The 22,203-nt window shown below is 42.9% G+C and overlaps 1 protein-coding gene across 1 annotated transcript in view; it reads left to right on the forward strand.

Annotated features, from left to right (window-relative positions):
* Positions 1-22,203, forward strand: part of LOC124556236 — a gene marked incomplete at its 3' end in the record, with an annotated part of 825,860 nt that overhangs the window by 127,992 nt on the left and 675,665 nt on the right. Inside the window, exon 2 of the mRNA XM_047130225.1 lies at positions 10,297-10,387. Coding sequence (XP_046986181.1) covers positions 10,297-10,387 — 91 coding nt within the window. The remainder of the gene's footprint in view (positions 1-10,296; positions 10,388-22,203) is intronic.

Raw genomic sequence — 22,203 nt, forward strand, 5'->3', positions numbered from 1 at the left:
CACGCTGACACTTGTTGATGTCCCAGAACTGAAATCTGCAGCAATTTACGTAAGGGTTGCTCTTCTGTCACGTTGAAAGATTCTCTTCAGTCGTCGTTGGTCCCATCCTTGCAGGATCTTTTTCCGGCCGTAGCGATGTCGGAGATTTGATGTTTTACCGGATTCCTGATATTCACGCTACACTCGTGAAATGGTCGTACGGTTAAATCCCCACTTCATCGCTACCTCGTAGATGCTGTGTCCCATCGCTCGTGCGCCGACTGTAACACCACGTTCAAACTCACTTAAATCTTGATAACCTGCCATTGTAGCAGCAATAACCGCTCTAATCACTGCGCCAGACACTTGTCTCATATAGGCGTTGCCGACCGCAGCACCGTATTCCTCCTGTTTACGTATCTCTGTATTTGAATACGCATGCCTATGTCAGTTTCTTTGGCGCTACAGTGTAATATTGCTTTATTTATATCAGCTTCCTGGTGACTGAATGTTTACTTATTTTACTTACAAGTTTTTAACCTGTGGTACCTGTCTCCGTAGCGAGTAGCCAGCGCTCGTGACTGCCACCTGGATGTCCCGGGTTCGATTCCCGGTACTGCCAGGAATTTTTTATTGGTGGAGGGACTGGAACGGGGTGCACTCAGTCTCGTAATGCCAACTGAGGAGCTACGTGACCGAGTATTAGCGGCTCCAGGTCATGAAAACTGACAGCGGCGGGGAGTGCTCCATGCCCCCCCCCCCCCCCCTATACTCCACGCCCAGACACCATCTGAAAAATTAAAACCAACAGCTGTATTATAACCCAACGTCGTTTATTCATAACATGCTACCAGTTTCGACCCCGAAAATCATCATCTTCAGGTGTCAAGCGTAATCTGCCAGCACTGTACTAACCACAGTACCAAGACCAATGGAGTCTTCAAATGGAAACAATAGAACGTATTCAGCATATTATTCCAGTACGTGCTACCAACGAAGTCGAGTTCAGCAGGACCAAAATCAACTGAATTCCGTAACTTCCAGTAACAAGACCACTAATGGTTAGTTGTCATCTGTCAGCTGGTGGGCTCGAAGTTACGGAATCCAGTTGATTTTGGTCCTGCTGCACTCAACTTTGTTGGTTTCCCATGGTGGCATAACATGCTGAATATGTTGTACCGTTGACATTTGAAGACTCCTTCTGTCTTTGTCTCTGTAGTTCGTACGTTGATAGCAGATTACGCTTGGGGCCTGAAGATGATGCTTTTTGGCATCGAAAGTAGCACGTTTTAAATAAAAGACGTTGGATTACAATATAGCTCTTGATTTTAATTATCATTATTCATGTACTTCAATCCCGGCTGTTATCCCGGTGTCCTCGATGGATTATCAGAGAAAGACACCATTGGGAGAGGATGACACGGCGGTCGGTCAGTACCCATTGACCAACCAGAATCTGTAGACGGAGTTTACGTTTACATTATAGTACGAAACAATCAGATCACATCGATTCACGTGTAATAACAATTTTCTTGATTTGTACATGAACCCTTCCACATTCCCTGCAACTGGACTTTTGTGAGGACGGACGTTCCAACTATGGTACTGCCATTCAGATTTAGGTTGTGAAGCGAATTCCGCGATGGTTTCCCTTAAAAAACGCGATGAATTTACTTCTCCCTGCTTTCGAGATAAGCTTTGCTGGGTTTTCTTTAGTGGCCTTGTTGTTAATAGGGCGTCAAACCTTCTTTTGCACTGGATACACTTTCGTGGAAACATTAAACTTGAGTCTCGAGTAGGTCACGAATGCCTAGAGCATACAGCACTCAAGATGATGATGATTAGTGGTTTACGACTCCCAGATAGGAGGTGAATTTAGAATTTAACGAGATCAGTTGACACCGAGCACTAACACATTTGAACAAGGCCTGGGGTGGAAATTGGCCAAGAACTTGCGTGATGAAGGAACCATCCCATTATTCAACTGAAATTATTTAGAGCGATCGCCGGGAAATTCAAATGATGATGACCAGAAGGGGATTGGAAACTCATTCATCCCCGACAGAAGTCTTTACCACTGCACTAGCTCATTCAGTGACTAGTATGAAGCGCACTGCGAACCAGTGATGCGAAAGTGGGGTTGTGTTTGTTGCGTTGGTATAATCGGTGGCCGCCGCTTCCCCGCCATCCTTAGCGTAATAAACGTGTCGGCGTCGGCGTCGGCGTCGGCGTCGGCGTCGGCGTCGGCGGGGTGCGCGTGTGAGGTCCTGAAATGTCAACGAAGGTGACTCGGCTCCACAGTTGGCACGCCGACCGGCCCGCCTGCCAACATCCACAGCGGCACGGCGGCACAAATACCCCGGTTCTTCGCTTCCGCCGCTCGCCGATTCGTTTCCTCCCTCGACGCAGCGTGTAATCTGACTGCTTATTAGAACGTCCTCCCGCTCCCGACCAGCCGATCTCCGTTCTGATGAGAGCCTCCGGGACAGGTGATTAACTCCAGAGCACGTGTCCGCTACAGCAATCCTCTGCTTGATGACGGAGCACATTCGACACAATCGCCTCACCTCTCACGATTTCTGCATCTGCGGCCGTGGGGCCGTGTCCTAATACTACCTTTGATTCACCAATCACAGTTTCTGTAACCCACGTCGGGGTACAGTTAAAAGATTATTTCCTGTGTCGCGAAGAACATCTAGTTCGGTATTAATTGTCGGGCTGCAGTAGTGACTCTGTGTGAATAGTATTTTGTGCTTATGTATGTGCTCGTATCCATGCTTGCTGTATTACAAAAATGTATTTAATTATTTATGAGTGTATGTACGTATGTAAGCGTGTATTTTCCATATCTCCTCCCAAACCACTAGACAGATTTCAATGAGTCTTGATACACATATCACTTATAGTCTGGAAAGAATCGTTGAGGGGATAAGAACCACCTGCCTATCAAGGGGGCGAGGACGGCGTTGAAACATATGTGTTGGCCACGACGCTCCAATACCCAGATTTTATTCGTCCAGCATTTGAGAATGAGAGCCCTTAGTGATTTGCAACAAACTTTAGAAATAATATCAAACCTTTACGAAACCTTTTTCTCGCTGACACTCACCACAAACTGATGAAAGGAGAAATGTTTATAGCTTACTACTTTTTAGCTATCCGTGCAGTAAAACTAGCGCATCAGGCATGAAGTTTTAATGTATTACTTCTTCACTACTAACTTTATTCGTGATACATTCAGTAGACAGCATTTACAAATATCACTGAACGGACATGCAAAATCATAACATTGTACGACACATTGTTTAGGTGATATGACGTAATAAACTCTGATATTATGAAAAGGATAGATTGCTACTCACCACATAGAGGAGACGCTGAGTCACAGACAGACACAACGAAAAGAATGCTCTACATTTTACCTTTCGGCCAAAAGGCCTCCTTGTGAAGTAGAAAACACACACATTCACACACACAGACACACACACACACACACACACACACACACACACACACACACGACGCTGTCTCTAGCCGCTGTGGTATCCTACTGAGCGTGTCAAAGGAGGTCATGCTCTCAGAGATAGATTTCCCGCAGTAGGGATTCCCGTATTGGTATTTTTTTCGAAGATTATTTCGAAGCGATTATTGGACTACCAGCTCAACTCCCGCTGGAACATTTCCTAAGTATGATTATGTGTTTTAACGCTATTTTATTGAGACCTTTAATATACACTGAAGATTTTAAGTGCAGACCAGACCAGTTCACGTATTCTGTTTGATGTGACTGCAATACGCTGTCACATTGATCTCTAAAGCAGTCAAGACATACCTCAGTAACTTAACATACTGCACGTTTGTCCGGAGTTATTATTTCCTTAATTACTAGTGATGAAAGAAAGGGGGCTTTAGGCAGCCGTAGAATGTTCAGCTCTCAGTGCGTTGTATCTCTTTGATATATTGTCAGACAAGTTAAAACTGTTGCAGCCTTGAATAACGGGAATAACGACTTGCAAATGATCAGTGTGGTGGCACATGAATCAAATGAGCAGACAGGTCGAGTTGTACCTAAAACAAATAATTTGGTCACAGTGTAACGGGAAAGGCATTTGGTTTATGAACGGAGCAATCAGCGACCATAGGGTGTTGCGAAAAGGCATTGGGTTTACGAACGGAGCAATCAGCTACACAATTCAGATGTGCGCTGTACATATCAGGTAGGGCTAACGGGGAACCCTGACCATATACAAAGAAGGACAGCTTGAATGGCTTCAGCAAGTAGACACACACAGAAAGACGTCAAATACTTCGTGAAAACCTACCTAGAAAACTGCAAGGACCGATTTTCGGAGTGTAATTTACGGATATACATAACGTTCATCGTTTCCTTAGAGACTGTGAGGTAAGAGAAATAAAATTGTAACTGCACACACAGAATCAAATAAACAAACTTTTTAATATGCTCCGTCCATCAATGGGACGGAAAAATGAGCTCAGAGTATTGTGCAGTAAAAAGTTCTCTCTGCAAAGCAAGTTTAGACTGATGTGACTATACCTGGAAATCCAGACAAGCTGTTTGTGGGATTACGGAAGGATTGAGCGATGGAAAAATGATTCTTAACCGCTACTTCCAATTGAGTAAAAATAAAAAGAAAACAGCACGCCTTACAGTCTCCGCCGAGGAAGTCCGTTGTCTACGTAATATCCCACTCAGGATATAATTCGTGAATAATTTTACAAACGACAATAATTCCTAAACTCCAAGCAGAACAGATCGTACAAGGCGAACGACCTGTCAGTATCATAAATAAAGCAGAACGCGTCAGTACTATTGGATGTACCTCTGCATGAATATAATTTCTGTTTGTGCTTTTCTGCACGTCAGTGTTATTGCCTTTCATACCCACAATGTAATCGGGAAAGATTGTTCAACTTTTCATACAGTGAGAGATTTTTCATGTGCGAGAAGTTCATTCATAGGAAAGAAAGGATCGACCATACACACCTAAATACCCCACTGAGTAAATGTATTCGAAGGTTCAAGATCGACAGCCGTTACAGATTCCTTTTCCTGTGAATGGTTATCTGCTGTTCTCGTATTACTTTTTACACAGTACTGTGTCCGACACGTTTTTACGAGCAAATGATGAAGGACTGATTGGAGCAAGCATTGCTTCTTCCAAGTCAGATGTTCGTACAGGTTTTTGCTCTCCTTGACGGATGTATTGTGGTACTGCAAGCTTTGCTTCCCTTACCACGGGAAACATGGTGTGTGACAGATGTCATACGTGGATAATTAGCTCCATACAAGCAGTCATCTTCCCTGAGTTATCAATATGCTTGTTGAAAATCATGGCCGGCCGTTGTGGCCGAGCGTTTCTAGGCGCTTCAGTCTGGAACCGCGCGACCGCTTCAGTCGCAGGTCCGAATCGTACCTCGGGCATGGATGTGTGTGATGTCGTTAGGTTTAAGTAGTTCTAAGTTCTAGGGGACTGATGACCTCGGCTGTTAAGTCTCATGGTGCTCAGAGCCATTTGAACCATTTTTAAAATCATGACTGCAAATTCCTTGATCGGTTTTAATGCCTGTTAACTAGGGCTGATATACCGAATATTTCAACCTGTGAACACAGATGTCAGTGTTCCAGTTTAACTTCAGAATTGACCATGTCACATCATTTGCAGCGCATTAGTGGAGTCTACTGTCCATACGCTTCACGATGTTGACCGTCAATGTTCGTTGCGTTTGCCTAACCTACAATGTTAGCAATTGTGTACATAATAAATCAGTTTATTACATCGTAAAAACAACGACTCGTTGATTGGGATATCTACATCAACACATATACTCAGCTAGCGGAGGGCACAATTCGCACCAAAGTCATATTTCCCCTCCTCTGTTCCACTCGCTGATCGCGAGAGGAAAAAACGACTGTCTGAACGCCTCAGTACGAACTCTAATTTCCCTTATCTTTGAATGGTGATCATTGCGCGATTTCAAAGTTGGTGGTAATAATATATGCTCTACATCCTTGGCGAAGATCGGATTTCGGAATTTAGTGAGCAGCCTCTCCCGTTTAGCACGTCGTCTATCTGCAAGTGTGTCGCACTTCAAACTTTATATGAGATTTGTATCGATCTCGCGATGGCTAAATGTACGAGTCACGAATCTTGCGGCTCTTCTTTGGACCTTCTCAATCTCTTGAATCAGACCCAATTGGTAAGGGTCCCAAACAGACGAACAATGCTATAAAACTGGACGAACTAACGTATTGTAAGCAATGTCCTTTGTTGTTTCTACCAATAAACCGCAGTCTAGAGTTCACCTTGCCGTTACTTGAGACCATTTCGAATAGTCACACCCAGATACTTGACGGATGTTGCCGCTTCCAAAGACTGGGCATTTATTTTGTACTCGTACATTAATGGGGATTTTCGCCTTGTTATACGCAGTAGGTTGTACTTACTAATATTGAGAGATAACTGCCAGTCATTACACCACGCATTTATTTTCTGCAAATCCTCATTGACTTGTTCTCAACTTTCGTGTGATACTACTTTCCTATAGACTACAGCATCATCGGCAAACAGTGTAATGCCGCTGTCAATACCATCAACCAGATTATTTATGTAAATCGTAAAAAGCAGCCGACCTATTACGCTGCCCTGGGGCACATCTGAAGCTACGCTCGTTTCTGTTGAAGTCACCCTATTCAGGACGACATACTGCTCTCTGTCTGTTAGAAAACTTTCTGTCCAACGGCATATGTCATCGGATAGACCGTAAGCGCGCATTTTTTGGAGCAAGCGACAGTGCGGGACTGAGTCGAACGCATTTCGAAAGTCGAGAAATACGGCGTCAATCTGGGAGCCGGTATCTAGAGCCTGTTGTATATCATTCACGCATGACCACTGTTTCCTAAAACGGTGCTGGTTTCTGCAGATGAGCTTCTCAGAGTCTAGAAAGTTCATTATGTCTGAACACTAGTGGAGGGATCCTACATCACATTTGGCGTCGTAACATTCGATTCATAAAACTTTGAACATAGCTGCTAAGGTTCAGTGACCGTGTCAGAATTATATTGTAACAAATAAGCCCTCGGTCACAAATATTAAGTCAAAATTGACCTGGTTTCGACGCTACTATGAGCGTCGTCTTCAGAATTAGACTAACTGTACTAAAACATTAGGTATATAGTACATTAATAAAATTAAAGTTTGTACTGACTCGAAAAGATGCAGTACTTACAAGTCACATATTAAAAAAGATCTAAGCCGGAAAGGCGACGTCATGAACACTTGTGAGATGGCGAGCCGCTAAGGGCTGCTCGTACTGTGAACAAGGGTTGCAACAAGACTGGTCAATTTTGACTTAATATTTGTGACGAGGGCTTATTCGTTACAACATTCGATTCAGTCACCTACAGACCAGATTTCATTTCTTCATACTGATACATTTTTCTCTTTCCCGCAATTCAAAAAATGGTTAAAATGGCTCCAAGCAATATGGTACTTAACATCTGAGGTCATCAGTCCCCTAGACTTAGAACTACTTAAACCTAACTAACCTAAGGACTTCACACACATCCATGACCGAGGCAGGATTCGAACCTGCAACCGTAGCAGCAGCGCGGTTCCGGACTGAAGCGCCTAGAACCGCTCTGCCACAAAGCCTGGCCTTCCGCAATTCCTTGAAGTTTATGTCATTATTGCATAAACACCCTGTGTACTAGACACGAATCTAAAAAGTTAAGTTTGGAAAGGTGCTTTGTAAGATGAGTTCTAATTCCATTTCCTACGCTGTTTACATATAATAAATGCCTTAAAAGAAATTATGCCACATTTATGATGTGCGGTAACGGTATGTTTTAGGAGTGCAACTTAGCAATACGTGTCGGAAAGACGGAGAGAAATTGTGAGGAGAGTTTCCCGCGGTCCTCGCAGCAGCTCCTGTCGGGTCGATGCTAACCGAAGCCAAGGCCTACTCTGCACTAATCTCCGCTCGGCTCTAGGGTTCACTGCAACGGGCCGTGCAGCTCGAACAATGAGACGGTCGGTTTGCAGTTTTACGAGCCCGTTTCCCTCTGACCTCAAACAGGCCGCCCGTTTTGTGAGATGAACGATGACATGGTACAAGCCGTTCTACCGTCGGGTCGTCGTTGCTGTACTGCAGAAAACTGCGAAACCAAGTACCGTAAAACAAACGCATTGTGGAATGACATGAGTGATCTTCAGACGGAACTAACATGAATTTAATGCATTCTAATGAAGCGAAGAATTGTTCTTGGCATCCAAAATGGAGAAGATGCGTACTTCAATAAAGACGCATTATTATATAGGTGAAGATCACATGGGAATAAAACTGATTCATCCACTTCTCAACATCAGATTTATTTAGATAGGGGTTGTCTTTGGTTATCTGTAAACTTACCTTTCGTCGTTCGAAACGAGGTTTGGGGATGAGGGCCGGGGGTTGAGGAGATTTCAAAGTTCGCGTATGGACAGGGCAGGTAATCATCATATTAGACGAAATTTTCGTTTATTTGTACTTGGTAAATTTTCAGCTATTCATAGACTGTCATCATTGAAGCTTTCAAAATCTCATAACCAATTCACGACTGACGTCAAGGCTTCTTTAAATTAGTGGACTTCTTATTTACATATCGTTATGTTACTGGTACTTGTAGGAGACGATGCGGGTGCTGAAGTGTAGTTATGTCAAATAAACGACTGTCTCCCGTATACTTTTTATGCTTCGACAGTAAATTGGAAATCTGGAAATTTGTGGTAAGTTTCTATGGGACCAAACTGCTGAGGTCATCGGTTCCTAGGCTTACAGACTACTTAATCTAACTTGAACTAACTTACGCTAAAGACAACACACACACCTATGTCCGAGGGAGAACTCGAACCTCCGACTGAGGAAGCCGCGTGAATCGTAGCAAGGCGCCCCAGACCGCGCGGCTACCCAGTGCGGCGACAGTAAATATACTGGTTTTTAATAAATGGGTGATAACCTCTTGTCGGGGATGAGGTGATCTACGAGTCACCACATCTGTCAAACCTTTCATCTATTTCCATCAATTTTTTAATCATGTAAACAGAGCGAGAGGTTGAAGACATTGTTAAATTTAAAAACATAATAAAAATGAGTCCACTCACATAGCTTTTTATAATAAATTACAAGGAAATACATTTTGTAAATAAGGATTTGCAACTAATATTGCGTGAGAGATATGAGAAATTCAAGATACGCAGCAATTATAGTCGGGAGAACAATTTCCGAAGGCGCTGTGGCCTTCAGGTCAAAAACCGAAAATTTTAAAAATAAAAAGAGCTATTTCCCAATTATTTCAAGAATATAGCTCTTCTTTCTCTATTCCAAGAAGTTTTATTTTTCTGAACTCACTTAAACGGTGCTTTACATCCAGTTAACAGCACAGGAATGTTCTATTTTAAACCAATTCTGCAAATTCGTGCGTTAATAACTACTGTTACTCATTTACACACCAGAAATTCGTTATAGGTGCACATACTTCAAGTAAAATTATATCATCTTATATTATATACAGGTGAAAGTACGTTCATTTTTTTGGCGCAGTGGTTAGACACTGGACTCGCATTCGGGAGGACGACGGTTCAATCCCGCGTCCGGCCATCCTGATTTAGGTTTTCCGTGATTTCCCTAAATCACTCCAGGCAAATGCCGGGATGGTTCCTCTGAAAGGGCACGGCCGACTTCCTTCCCCATCCTTCCCTAATCTGATGAGACCGATGACCACGCTGTCTGGTCTCCTTCCCCAAACCAACCAACCAACCAACCAACGTTCATTTTTAAGAAACGTTGCCGTGTGCAGTTGTGCTTGGAGTTTCGATTGCTTCAGAAAGATGTGCGTTATTTAGTACTTTTAGTCATTCGAGACTGTCATCTAATTCCTCTTTCAATTTAATTACATAAAAAGCTGTGTGTTAATAAAATACTCACACCGCAAAAACACTACAAAACATGTAACAAATTCTAGCTTCGCGGCGTTTGAAAGAAGCCACGCCTTTCCTATTGAATTTTAGCAAACTTAAACTTCAGCGTGTAGCACTTCAGACCACTGTCAAATTTTTCTTTAGCTGAAGATAGTTTAAGTGATTGACTTGTGTGTGTAACAAGCGGGCGTAGACCTTAGTGACTACACTGTAGACAGATCGCGACGCGCTCCCTTTCCGGCGGCCTATCGCCTCCGCGCGGCGGCTCTGTTGGCAAACAGCTTATCACACTAATCTCGGTCACATATATCTACAATAGCTTTGTTTGCTTTGTTTGCAGGTTTACTCGAAATGTGACCCGCAGCCACAAACACTGACGACAAAAAGCGCCATAGCACTGTTTACGCTCCTCTCGCTGCTCGCCACATTATGTAAGGACATCATCATTTTTTACGAAATTCGTGTAATGGTAATGCACTCTGCTTCATCTGGTGATGTAACCTGCGCTGCTCGAACCATTCGCATTAAGCCATGAAAAGCTGACACAGTGGTAATACGAAAGCCGATTCAAAAAAAAAAAATGGTAAAAGACGAGAATGACGCAGGTTACTACAATCAGTTCATACATTACTTTATATGGAACAAACGGATAGATGACGAATCTGCGAGAATTGACCGCAACCCAGTATACACTATATGATCTGTCAGCTGCTGATATGTGTAGGCGCGTAACAAACGAACTACTCTTTTATTACAGAACTAGAGTCACAGCAGGGATCTGAAATAAATACTGCCATGAATTCAGTCAAAATTGTTCACTTGATTGTTAGAATGTTGCGGAATTGTTTCCGCCTGTGACAGAGAATCCATATTATAAAATGCCTTCTTGGTGTTTCCGGCGCATCTGCAGTTCCCATAAGATCAGTTTAATGGGTTTAATTAATCAGAGGCAAAGAATTGGTATATCTGATTTCATGCGGGCTAGAGAGCAACAGAAACACTTTCTCAAAAATACAGATCTCATGACAGTTAACGATACACTGAAACGGTGTGGCTGAAACAGGAATTGCTACATATGGAAGAAGGGCGCGACAGTCACTGGTAGTGATACTTTGATTGAGCGACTGAGATCTGAAGGAGTTCATAAGTTAGAAAACACTGGAGGAAGACTGCGAAAAAGCCTCAGAAAAGCGACAAGTGAGGTTCAAAGCAGAATAAATGCACTAATGTGGAAAATTAACTTTCCGTCTTGTGTCCTTAAGAGAAAGTATCCTTTGGCCTACAGCTCTAATGGCGGGAAGTGAAGTCGCTTGTAAGATCTAATTACACCAATGCGTGTGTTTGTCTTTCTTCTCTAAATAAGTATCTGGTAATAGGGACTGAGTTCCCTTCCTGTTTAAATTAATGCATCTATCGCTCCATGTACAGTTGTTTGGTGGTGGTTAATCTTCCATCCACATGAATTTATTGATAGATATGGCCAATTTAAACCATATAATGTAGTAGTTAAGTGTGAGTAGCTACCTCGGTTGAAACTCCATTGTTGCATTCAACAGTTTCCCACGCCCGGGTTCCCGGGTTCGATTCCCGGCGGGGTCAGGGATTTTCTCTGCCTCGTGATGGCTGGGTGTTGTGTGATGTCCTTAGGTTAGTTAGGTTTAAGTAGTTCTAAGTTCTAGGGGACTGATGACCATAGATGTTAAGTCCCATAGTGCTCAGAGCCATTTTGAACCATTCAACAGTTTCATTAATTTACTACGACGATCATGGTGTTCAAAACCATATGCTGGTACTTTTCTTTGTGATCTGTATGGAGGGTCTTGTTAACTGAGTTAGATTTCCATAAATGATTGACACTTTCACGGCAGTGATTGATGTATGGAGATGTGTAAGGTGAAATCCTTATCGTGAACTGGCCGGCTTGTGCATTTAAGGAGAATGCTGCCACTTGGTGATGATAGTAACGTATGTGTATGTTTCAAGTTTATGTATTATTTTAAACATTATCTTCTGCTTCTGAGTTAAATGTATTGCATATTTATGATGTTGCGCAGTGTAGTTATAACAGTTTTTAGCTATGACGTGACTGCCAGGAAATGAACCTTTATTTGGCAGTTAGATTGTTCTCATGCCTAGACACATCTACGCTTCGTCGTATTTGTCTGGAACACCAGAAAACTACAATGCCAACCAGTGACACTGTGACCTTCCGATTCACGAGATCTGTTGAAACTATAGGTTTTTGGGAACGCTTGCGTCGCGCTTAAGGGCTAGAGTCGAACATCGCGTGCGGTTAATGATCGCAGTCGCTCCCATACGTTCTCGTATGCGAAAGTCCCGCTGCTTAACTACCAGTCTGGATTAAGGAGTCGTAAACATGCGTATCAGCTGAAGAGCCACGAGGAGTGGCCTCCTGTTCTTTTATACGTATGATATTTGGCAGAGTGCTTAACCTTCGCGAGACTAGGAGACTCAATAATGCTGCATGTCCTACAGTAAATTTTAACAGATAGCCATGTCAGTGACCACTTCAACAGTAAAATAAATAACACATGTTCTACCAGAAATATGCTGCTATTAAACTACCAGTTATCTGAGACTTCGTAATTCTCCCTCACTGAGTGTTTGACCAGTGTTTCAGTTTCATTTGATGGATGTCTCTAGCAGTAGCCACCGACCACCGTCAAAGTAGCAGCACGGAGGACGACTTCAGGCCCCCGTCGCAATGGTGTATAACGTCCCGTCAACGACGATGTCGTTAATGACTGAGTGAAAGCTCGAATGCGAAAGAAAATCAGTCGTGTCCTAATCAAAGGAATCATACCGGCATTTGCCGAAATTGATATAGGGGATCCACGGAAAACTCAAATCTTGATGACCGAACAAGCAATAGAAGCAGAGTTCTCACAAATGCATGTCTTAAACATTGTTTCACCTTGCTCATTCCATGCAATAGGGAGGTTTGTCTGATGAAGATCGAAACACAAGAGCAGAGGCGGTCGCTTGTAAGTGCAGCCCGCTATTATGATTAGCACGCGCTGGATAGAGGTTGATGGCCAGTGTGAAAGTCTTGCTCGCTCACGGATTATCTGCCTTGAATCGGTGTCATATTGATAACTTTCCTATTCTTTGTGAGAAAGCCAGTCAGTGAGAAGTATGCGACTGCTGTTTGTCTGAATTCGGTATGCAAGGCCTTATCTTCGGGCTTCTTATCACATCCCGCGCCAGACGAGAAATTCGTAGCTGATCCGAATACAGAAAAATTAAGCGACCTGATTAAAGTCTAGAAATTTAACTCGCTTTACTCCTAAACGATTACGAGTTAGGTGGTTAGTTGACAGTTAGGCTTCATGACAAACAAATTGTAAGCACATGTTGCGCAATGCCTGTAAATGGTAGGTGTAAAATCTATTTTTCTTACGCAAAAATATTACAGGAAGAAGGAATACAGATTGCTACGGAAAAAATAGGTGTCTCCACGGTTTTTATTTTAGTGTCTTCTCTACGGCAATGGATGAACAGAAATTCCGAAAAGCTTCCCTAACTACCATAAAGTTGTCATTCAGCCGATGGAGGATGCAGAGGCCGAATTGAAGCACAGTGATTGGAACTTTCTGAGAAGTACGTGAGCCTAACAAATCCTTGACCTAACATTGTCAACGTTATTTCATAGTTCTACCTTCTATAATCAGCTACGCTCATTACGCTAGCAGCCGAATTACTCATACATACTTCTTCTTGATTGCAGTCTCGAGTAATGGTTTCTCCTCTTTATTTCAATGCGCAGACATTCCTACACAGAAAAGCTGATAATTCTGCCGAGAAATAGGTTCGTAAGCTTGACGCCGAACGCATATTGCTGTACTGTGTATTCTTAGAATGCGTTTGACATGTGATACACCGAAATTTCTCACACTAGGTCCAGTGATGTCTAGTTAGTAAGCCCCTAGTTTGCGTTCACTACCAACAATGTTGTATAACGCCTTATGGCTGAAGTTCGAGTATTACTATTTCCCGAGGTTTATGTTTCGGTGAGTTTCTCAGTTTAGTCGCACGTCTGAAGTCAGTTTAAATCCATAGTCATATCATCAATTGGCATCCTTCCCATGGTGACTTTTGTTAAATGACATCATCACTATATAAAATGCGACACTTACAGTTAAAATATGCCTCTTTGTGCTCCATTCCTGAACACGATGATACTTTTACGCTCAGATTTCCTGTCCTTGTCAGCATCTAACAAATTTTGCTGAGGCATCAAACCGCTTATCCAGTCGGAAACTCTTTGAGTGTTCTCCCAGGAATGCTGTTCCATTATCGGACGGAGTTTTGTACTACGCCAGGACCTTTTAAACACGTATCTGAGACTCAGGCCGTCAGAATTCGTTCATCAGTATGCAAAAAATACAACTTAAGAACAACTAGCTTTTCTCGGGTTTAAAGCAATCTAGATTGATTGGTACACGCTAATTAAGCAAATGATAAAGGTGGTGTCATCGATCAACAGAGTTCTCCAAGGATTTACGTTACCCACAAATAACACACACACACACACACACACACACACACACACACACACACGCACGCACACACACGCACACACGTGCGCGCGCGCACGCACACAGATACTGAGAGGAAGAGATAGAGAAAGCACAAAAACATCTAATGAGTTCATAATTTCTAACACTTGTTCTACCTCCTCCATACTACAGTAACTATTACTTTTTTTATCTTACGACTGTTCGAAAAAATTAAAATAATGACATTAACACAGGATGGACAAAAGGAACTAGCTTGGAAAATATTTATAAAACTGGCGCGAAACTGACCGTCGCTAATCAACAAGAGAATTGCCCACCACAAAAAATGCTGGAAAACGTAATTTCGATTCACCAGTCGGTTGCTGCCACATGTTTGCACGTGTACATCGCCCGCGTGCTCTGTTCCGAGTACTTAACTGCATGTTATTGCGTTTGAGTGAGTGACAGGAGCGGACATGCTTAGTCACCAGTTCAGTGCAATACAGAATACATGTATTTATTGTCGAGTGTTGTGCGAAACATATTTCGTGGAAAAGTTATGTGAAACAGTGTGCACAAGAATTTAAGACTGGACGTGTCTTTGTAGAGCATCCAGCAAAGTCTGCACTCCAGAACATAGTGGCTAAACGGTCCAAAAGTGGTTCTAGGGCAAATAAAAACCGTAACTATCCGAAAAGAGATCGAACACCCGAAAATATTGCTCGAATGAAGGAAAGCCTGGATCAAAATCCGACGAAATCTCAGCCTCGTTTATTTGTGCACGTGGGTGTTAAGACATCGTTGTGTCGAAAAGTTATCAAAAAAAGGCCTGTATCTGTATCCTTACGAATTTGCTGTTGTGCATGAGGTACAGCGTCCAGCGTGTGTTCGGACATGTCCGAAAGAACAGACACTATTTTTTATTCAGTGGATATATATATATATATATATATATATATATATATATATATATATATATATATATATATATATACGACATAAGAGAGACTCAGAACTCAGCCACACTCGGAATTTGTAATAAAACCGATGGCGACAAGTGAAAATTTTTCCACACCGGGACTCGGACCCGGATTTCCCACTGTACGCGAGCGCTCAGCTTAAGGGTTTCGACTATCCGAGCACACTTTCCGTCTAACGCAGATGCTCATCTTGTCGTACGCTACACATGCATCGTCCACTGTCCATTATCCTCAATGCTCGCGGTTCCGTCTGATTCCTGTCGGACGTAAGGTACACAGAAAGGTATCATTATTTGCCGCCAGATGCACACACAAAAACACACAATATATACACAGGGTGGTCCATTGATAGCGACCGGGCCAAATATCTCATGAAATAAGCATCAAACGAAAAAACTACAAAGAACTAAACTCCTCTAGCTTGTAGGGGGAAACCAGATGGCGCTATGGTAGGCCCGCTAGATGGCGCTGTCATAGGTCAAACGGATATCAACAGCATTTTTTAAAATATGAACCCCTATTTTTATTACATATTCGTGTAGTACGTAAAGAAATATGAATTTTGTAGTTTGACCACTTTTTTCGCTTTGTGATAGATGGCGCTGTATTAGTCACAAGCGTATAAGTACATGGTATCACGTAACATGCCGCAGTGCGAACGGTATTTGCTTTGTGAGACACATTACTCGTGTTAAAATGGACCGTTTACCAATTGCGGAAAAGGTCAATATCGTGTTGATGTATGCCTGTTGTGATCAAAATGCCCAACGGGCGTGTGCTATGTATGCTGTTCGGTATCCTGGACAACATCATCCGAGTGTCCGGACCGTTCGCCGGATAGTTACGTTATTTAAGGAAACAGGAAGTGTTCAGCCACATATGAAACGTCAACCACAACCTGCAACAAATGATGATGCCCAAGTAGGTGTTTTAGCTGCTGTCGCGGCTAATCCGCACATCAGTAGCAGACAAATTGCGCGAGAATCGGGAACCTCTAAAACGTCGGTGTTGAGAATGCTACATCAACATCGATTGCACCCGTACCATATTTCTATGCACCAGGAATTGCATGGCGACGAGTTTGAACGACGTGTACTGTTCTGCCACTGGGCACAAGCGAAATTACGGGACGATGACATGTTTTACACGCGTTCTATTTAGCGACGAAGGGTCATTCACCAACAGCGGTAACGTAAACTGGCATAATATGCACTATTGGGCAACGGAAAATCCACGATCTCTGCACAAGTGGAACATCAGTGACCTTGGCGAGTTAATGGATGGTGCGGCATTATGGCAGGAAGGATAATTGACCCCCATTTTATCGATGGCAATCTAAATGGTGCAAGGTATGCTGATTTCCTACGTAATGTTATACCGATGTTACTACAAGATGTTTCATTGCATGACAGATTGGCGATGTACTTCCAACATGATGGATGCCCGGCACACAACTCGCGTGCGGTTGAAGCGGTATTGAATTGCATATTTCATGACAGATGGTTTGGTCGTCGAAGCACCATACCATGGCCCCCACGTTCACCGGATCTGACGTCCCCGGATTTCTTTCTATGGGTAAAGTTGAAGGATATTTGCTATCGTGACCCACCGACAATGCCTGACAACATGCGTCATCGCATTGTCAATGCATGTGCAAACATTACGGAAGGCGAACTACTCGCTGTTGAGAGGAATGTCGTTACACGTATTGCCAAATGCATTGAAGTTGACGGACATCATTTTGAGCATTTATTGCATTAATGTGGTATTTACAGGTAATTCTCAGAAATGATAAGTTCACAAAGGTACATGTATGACATTGGAACAACCGAAATAAAATGTTCAACCGTACCTACGTTCTGTATTTTAATTTAAAACACGTACCTGTTACCAACTGTTCGTCTAAAATTGTGAGCCATATGTTTGTGACTATTACAGCGCCATCTATCACAAAGCGATAAAAGTGGTCCAACTAAAACATTCATATTTCTTTACGTACTGCACGAATATGCAATAAAAAGTGTGGGTTCCTATTTAAAAAAACGCTGTTGATATCCGTTTGAGGGACTGATGACCACAGCAGTTAAGTCCCATAGTGCTCAGAGCCATTTGAGCCATAGCCGTTCGACCTATGGTAGCGCCATCTAGCGGGCCAAACATAGCGCCATCTGGTTTCCCCCTTCAAGCTAGACATGTTTCGTTCTTTGTAGTTTTTTCGTTTGACGCTTATTTCGTGAGATATTTGGCCCCATGACGATCAATGGACCACCTCGTATATATGTTTGTGTCCTTTCTTTCTGACATGTTCTGAACCGTTAGGGACAAAAAACGGAGATTGGCTTCTATAATATTTTAGGATTTGTCTCAGCTGACGATGATTGTAGACTGGACCTGGTGATCACCAACTGTTGCTGGTGGTGAACAGGCCGAATATAGATGTCAATCCACATATATCCGACCGCTACGGTCGCAGTTTCGAATCCTGCCTCGGGCATGGATGTGTGTGATGTCCTTAGGTTAGTTAGGTTTAAGTAGTTCTAAGTTCTAAGGGACTGATGACCTTAGAAGTTAAGTCCCTTAGTGCTCAGAGCCATTTGAACCATTTGAACCACATATATCCGCGAAGACGGAAGAATGTCCATCTGTGATCTATTTGGCCGAGTCAGAAAGTAGTTCCTCTTTTCAGCGCCCTCTTTGGCGAATGACATAACTGTTGGCGGATGTAGAAGGCTCACTGTGATTCTTGCTGCGAGAGCATAAATAAGTTCTCTTGTATAAGCACCATCTGTGTGGCGACTGTTCTAAACTTTGTGGCGCCACGGCTGGAGACAGCATGGCTGGTGACAGCCTCTGCAGTTATCGGTGTGACGGCACACACAGCATAATAGAACACCAAAACGATCCACACGTTTGCTACAGTTACTAATTGAAGATAAGAAATTAGATGTTAAGGACTTATATTTTCAGCCTACTAGGAAACGTGCCTGATTAGTTTTCCAGACGCTCCACCCCAGTCGTCAACAAACTGTACAACCTTGTCTTGCACGGGGGAGCGGAATTTCTTGACTTGTAATCAGCTCGACACCAACGGGTCGTTTAACAACAAAACGTTCTCCGGGACTCGGGTGGTCGCCGAGGAGGCCAGACAGCGCCGATGAATAGAGCGACGCAGTTTAAAGTTTCGGGGCGACAATCCATTTAGGGCGGCGTGACAAACCGATGTAGGCGGGGCCACGTGGGCGCCCAGCTACAGATTGCGTCTGGCGATGCGACGCACTTGTTGCCGTGTAAATACCGCGCCTGGCAGTCGACAAAGGGCCGGGGCCGCGCTGCACTCTAGGAAAGAACAGGTTCTGCACGCCCTGAAATATTGTTCGTGACGATGGAGCAGAATCTGTTGTCAGCACGCGACGAGGCGCCGCCTGCTATCTGCCGGCCCCATCGCACCGCTGCGTAATGACCTGACAGCCACGAAATGTTTGCATTTCTTATAATCTGACGGCAGGACGCCGCCACCTACGCTCCAGGAGAGCGGTGTGGGAGCCTGGCTCAAATGGTCCACCTTACGATGTTAAATCCTCCGCCACCAGACTTGTATTCAGAAAATGCACCCGGAAAGGCAGGATTACTGCCACGGCTGGGGGTGACAAGACTGATGTTTTTCGTTATGTTCAATTGTGTGTCACTGAAGAGAGAAAAGTCTTTAAGTGACAAAGATTACGCCTTCGCAATCAGCAGTTACTTCCCTTAGAAAGAAAAATAATAACTGAGAATAGCTGAAAAAGTGGTTGCATGGTATATATGTTTTTTTTTTTTTTTTTTTTTTTCAAATTAGTCTCTACACGACTGAGCAGCACTTTCTGTGCTATCTCCCGCAGGTAACTGTTCATTGTCACACAGAAAATAAAAACCGTAGTGAACGACTGTTCACTTACAGCTTGCCAGAGTATTCGACATATCATCATTAATTTTTGCTTATCAGATGGGAAGTGCACTGTTTCGGCGAGCTATAAGCACTAAAAACATGTAGTTGAAAACTAGTGAAGGAGAACGCACATTTTCCTGTCTGCACATTTTCGTGCCTTTCTAGTACAATATTTCGACTCTGAATCGCTCGTGTACCTGCTATTCCAGCATTTCCGACTACACATGATACCGACAGGGCCGGTAAAACGTGGCGATATCGATCGGGTTCCAAGGCTTGCTATTTTCTTTTCAACTGGGCGTTTCAGTCTCTATGATGGTATTACGATAATATTCAGTCATCTTACAATGAAATATATGAGAAATTATCTTTTTCACGAAATGATGTTACAGGAGTTTATTCACCGATTATTCGAAACAGATTGTACAAAGATTCTGCTGTTTGTATCGTATGTAGTACGTGGTGGCCGTGAGAAATCGATAAGGCTGATTAAGTCACATTCGGGGGCGTGAAGATATTCATTTTTCTACAGTTCTATAGCACAAAATAATACCAGTCAAAGTGGATATATTTACATTAAATTCAAATGGTTCAAATGGCTCTGAGCACTATGGGACTTAACATCTATGGTCATCAGTCCCCTAGAACTTAGAACTACTTAAACCTGACTAACCTAAGGACATCACACAACACGCAGTCATCACGAGGCAGAGAAAATCCCTGACCCCACATTAAATTCTCCTTGCTATACAGTAACAAAATACATATAGTATTCAGAAGATCTGTGGTAGTTCTTCTGCGCAATTAGAAGGAATTATAACAAAATGTATTTAAATCTAAATTAATTATTCCCTCCTGCAAAACCCTATCTTTCCACTAAAAATCTTACACGGACCCGCTTAAACTTGTGTTGGAGTGTGCAGATCTAAAACGAAGAGTTGTAAAACACTGCCATATGGAGTTGATTTTACGACTTGTTACTCAGGTTTCCAGGAACAAGGCGCGGTATTTTCGGCGGCCCATAAATATTAATGTTCGAACAACCATATTTCAAAGAATACTGTTTGAGTGAATGTTAAGGAGAAACGATTTCGACGAAAATCTTGTCAAAAGGACTGTTCCGATCTCGGTAAACGTCTGTTCCGCAAAAGCAGCAAAAGCTGTATCGACGTTTGCCACAGAAATACAAATTTTGTTTGTCGCTTGTATGACTTGAGCCCGCAGCTAACGGCAGTGGCTGTGCTGTTGGTCCCGCAGGGTCGTGGTTGGCTGCCACGTCGTTACTCACGGGGAGCCACGGGATTTTTATGAGACACAGCCCAGTATGAGCTCCACGCTCATTATCTCGCGCCAAGCACCGTTCGAGCAGCGGTCGGCTTTTGCGCACGTGGCGGTGGTCTCCGGGGTCAGGTTTTCCCCATACTCTCCGATTATTCGCTTGTCATTACAAGCGTGACACGGATAATCGGAGAATTATTGAAGAAAGAGCTTAGAGTTAGAACGACAGTCAAGATATTTCATAAAGATGTAATCTTCCTGGTGTGTGTGTGTGAGTGTAACCTTAATAAGCTGGTGACGCTGTTGGGGGGATGGTACATGATTCATTACTATTATAAAAACAACTGAAAAATTAACGTTATTGTGATCCGAACAAGTAATCTGACCACTTCAGTGATAATCTCACACAAACTGAAAATATTCTGCAGTGGTTAAGATAATGAATAAGTATTCACCAAGAGCAAACCACCCTCTGGCACCGTGATTTACGTTTTCCGTAGTTTCTTTCAGTCAGTAAAAGCGAGTGCCAACGTCAGTCCTTCACCGAGACCGATGTCGAACTCATTTTCCATTCATGTCCACAAGAGCCTGGTGCTCCATTTTTAATGACCTCAGTATCAACGGGAGTTTACCATATAGATTTGGCGCTCTGTTCATTGCAGAGGTGGTACATCCTATCGTATTTTTCATTGAACATATTTGATTTAAATAAATACTACAGTCCAGTTGTTGCATAATTATCCAGACAAACATACCGTAATTTTTCGCTCCTCTGTAATACAGATTCTTTTTCGATCTTAATTTGGCAAGTAATTTAAAGTATTCGACTACATTCAGTAGAAGCATTAAAAAATTGATGTAATTATAAGGGCAACATCTGTCGGAAAATTGAAACTTCTGTATACGGTTTGAAGAAGACATTTTTATTTTCCTTCATGCGCTATTAAATATAATGATTACACTTAGGTTTTCTGGAGTTTCCCTAAATGGACCAAGGCCAATGCCGGAACGGTTCCTTTGAGACTGATACGGCTGGTTTCCTCTCTCCATCCTTGTCCTACCCGAATTTGTGCCCCGTTTGTTGTATTAAATCGTCGTCGAAGAGGTGTTAAACCATGACCTTCCCTCCTTCTACGACCCACAGTCACTCAGTTAGCTGACATCCGATTAACTGTCATTAAGCAAAATGAGATGCGGTACTGCAATAACAGCTTTTTAACTGTTCCCAGTTGGGACCTAAGATTGCGCCAAATTCTATGACATAAAAATATTTTATTTTTCAGCAAAAATTTGTCCCTTAGAGTCATCTAGGCACTTTAAATGTTACCATTCTACGAGATACATACTCTCTAACGCTACAGAAGGTCGTTTGTATGTAAAGAAAAGAAAAAAAGGTACGTCTGTGGCACATCGACGCCATACTATTCTACTCAGGATACCACAGGACGCTCCGAAGCGCGGCAAATAAACATCCCATTAAGAAGTCGGAAACGGACCTCTTTACAAAGAAATACGCAACACGACTGTCTGCTTTTGGACGGCGA

This window comes from Schistocerca americana, chromosome X (genome assembly GCF_021461395.2).
Source record: "Schistocerca americana isolate TAMUIC-IGC-003095 chromosome X, iqSchAmer2.1, whole genome shotgun sequence".
NCBI lineage: Eukaryota > Metazoa > Arthropoda > Insecta > Orthoptera > Acrididae > Schistocerca > Schistocerca americana.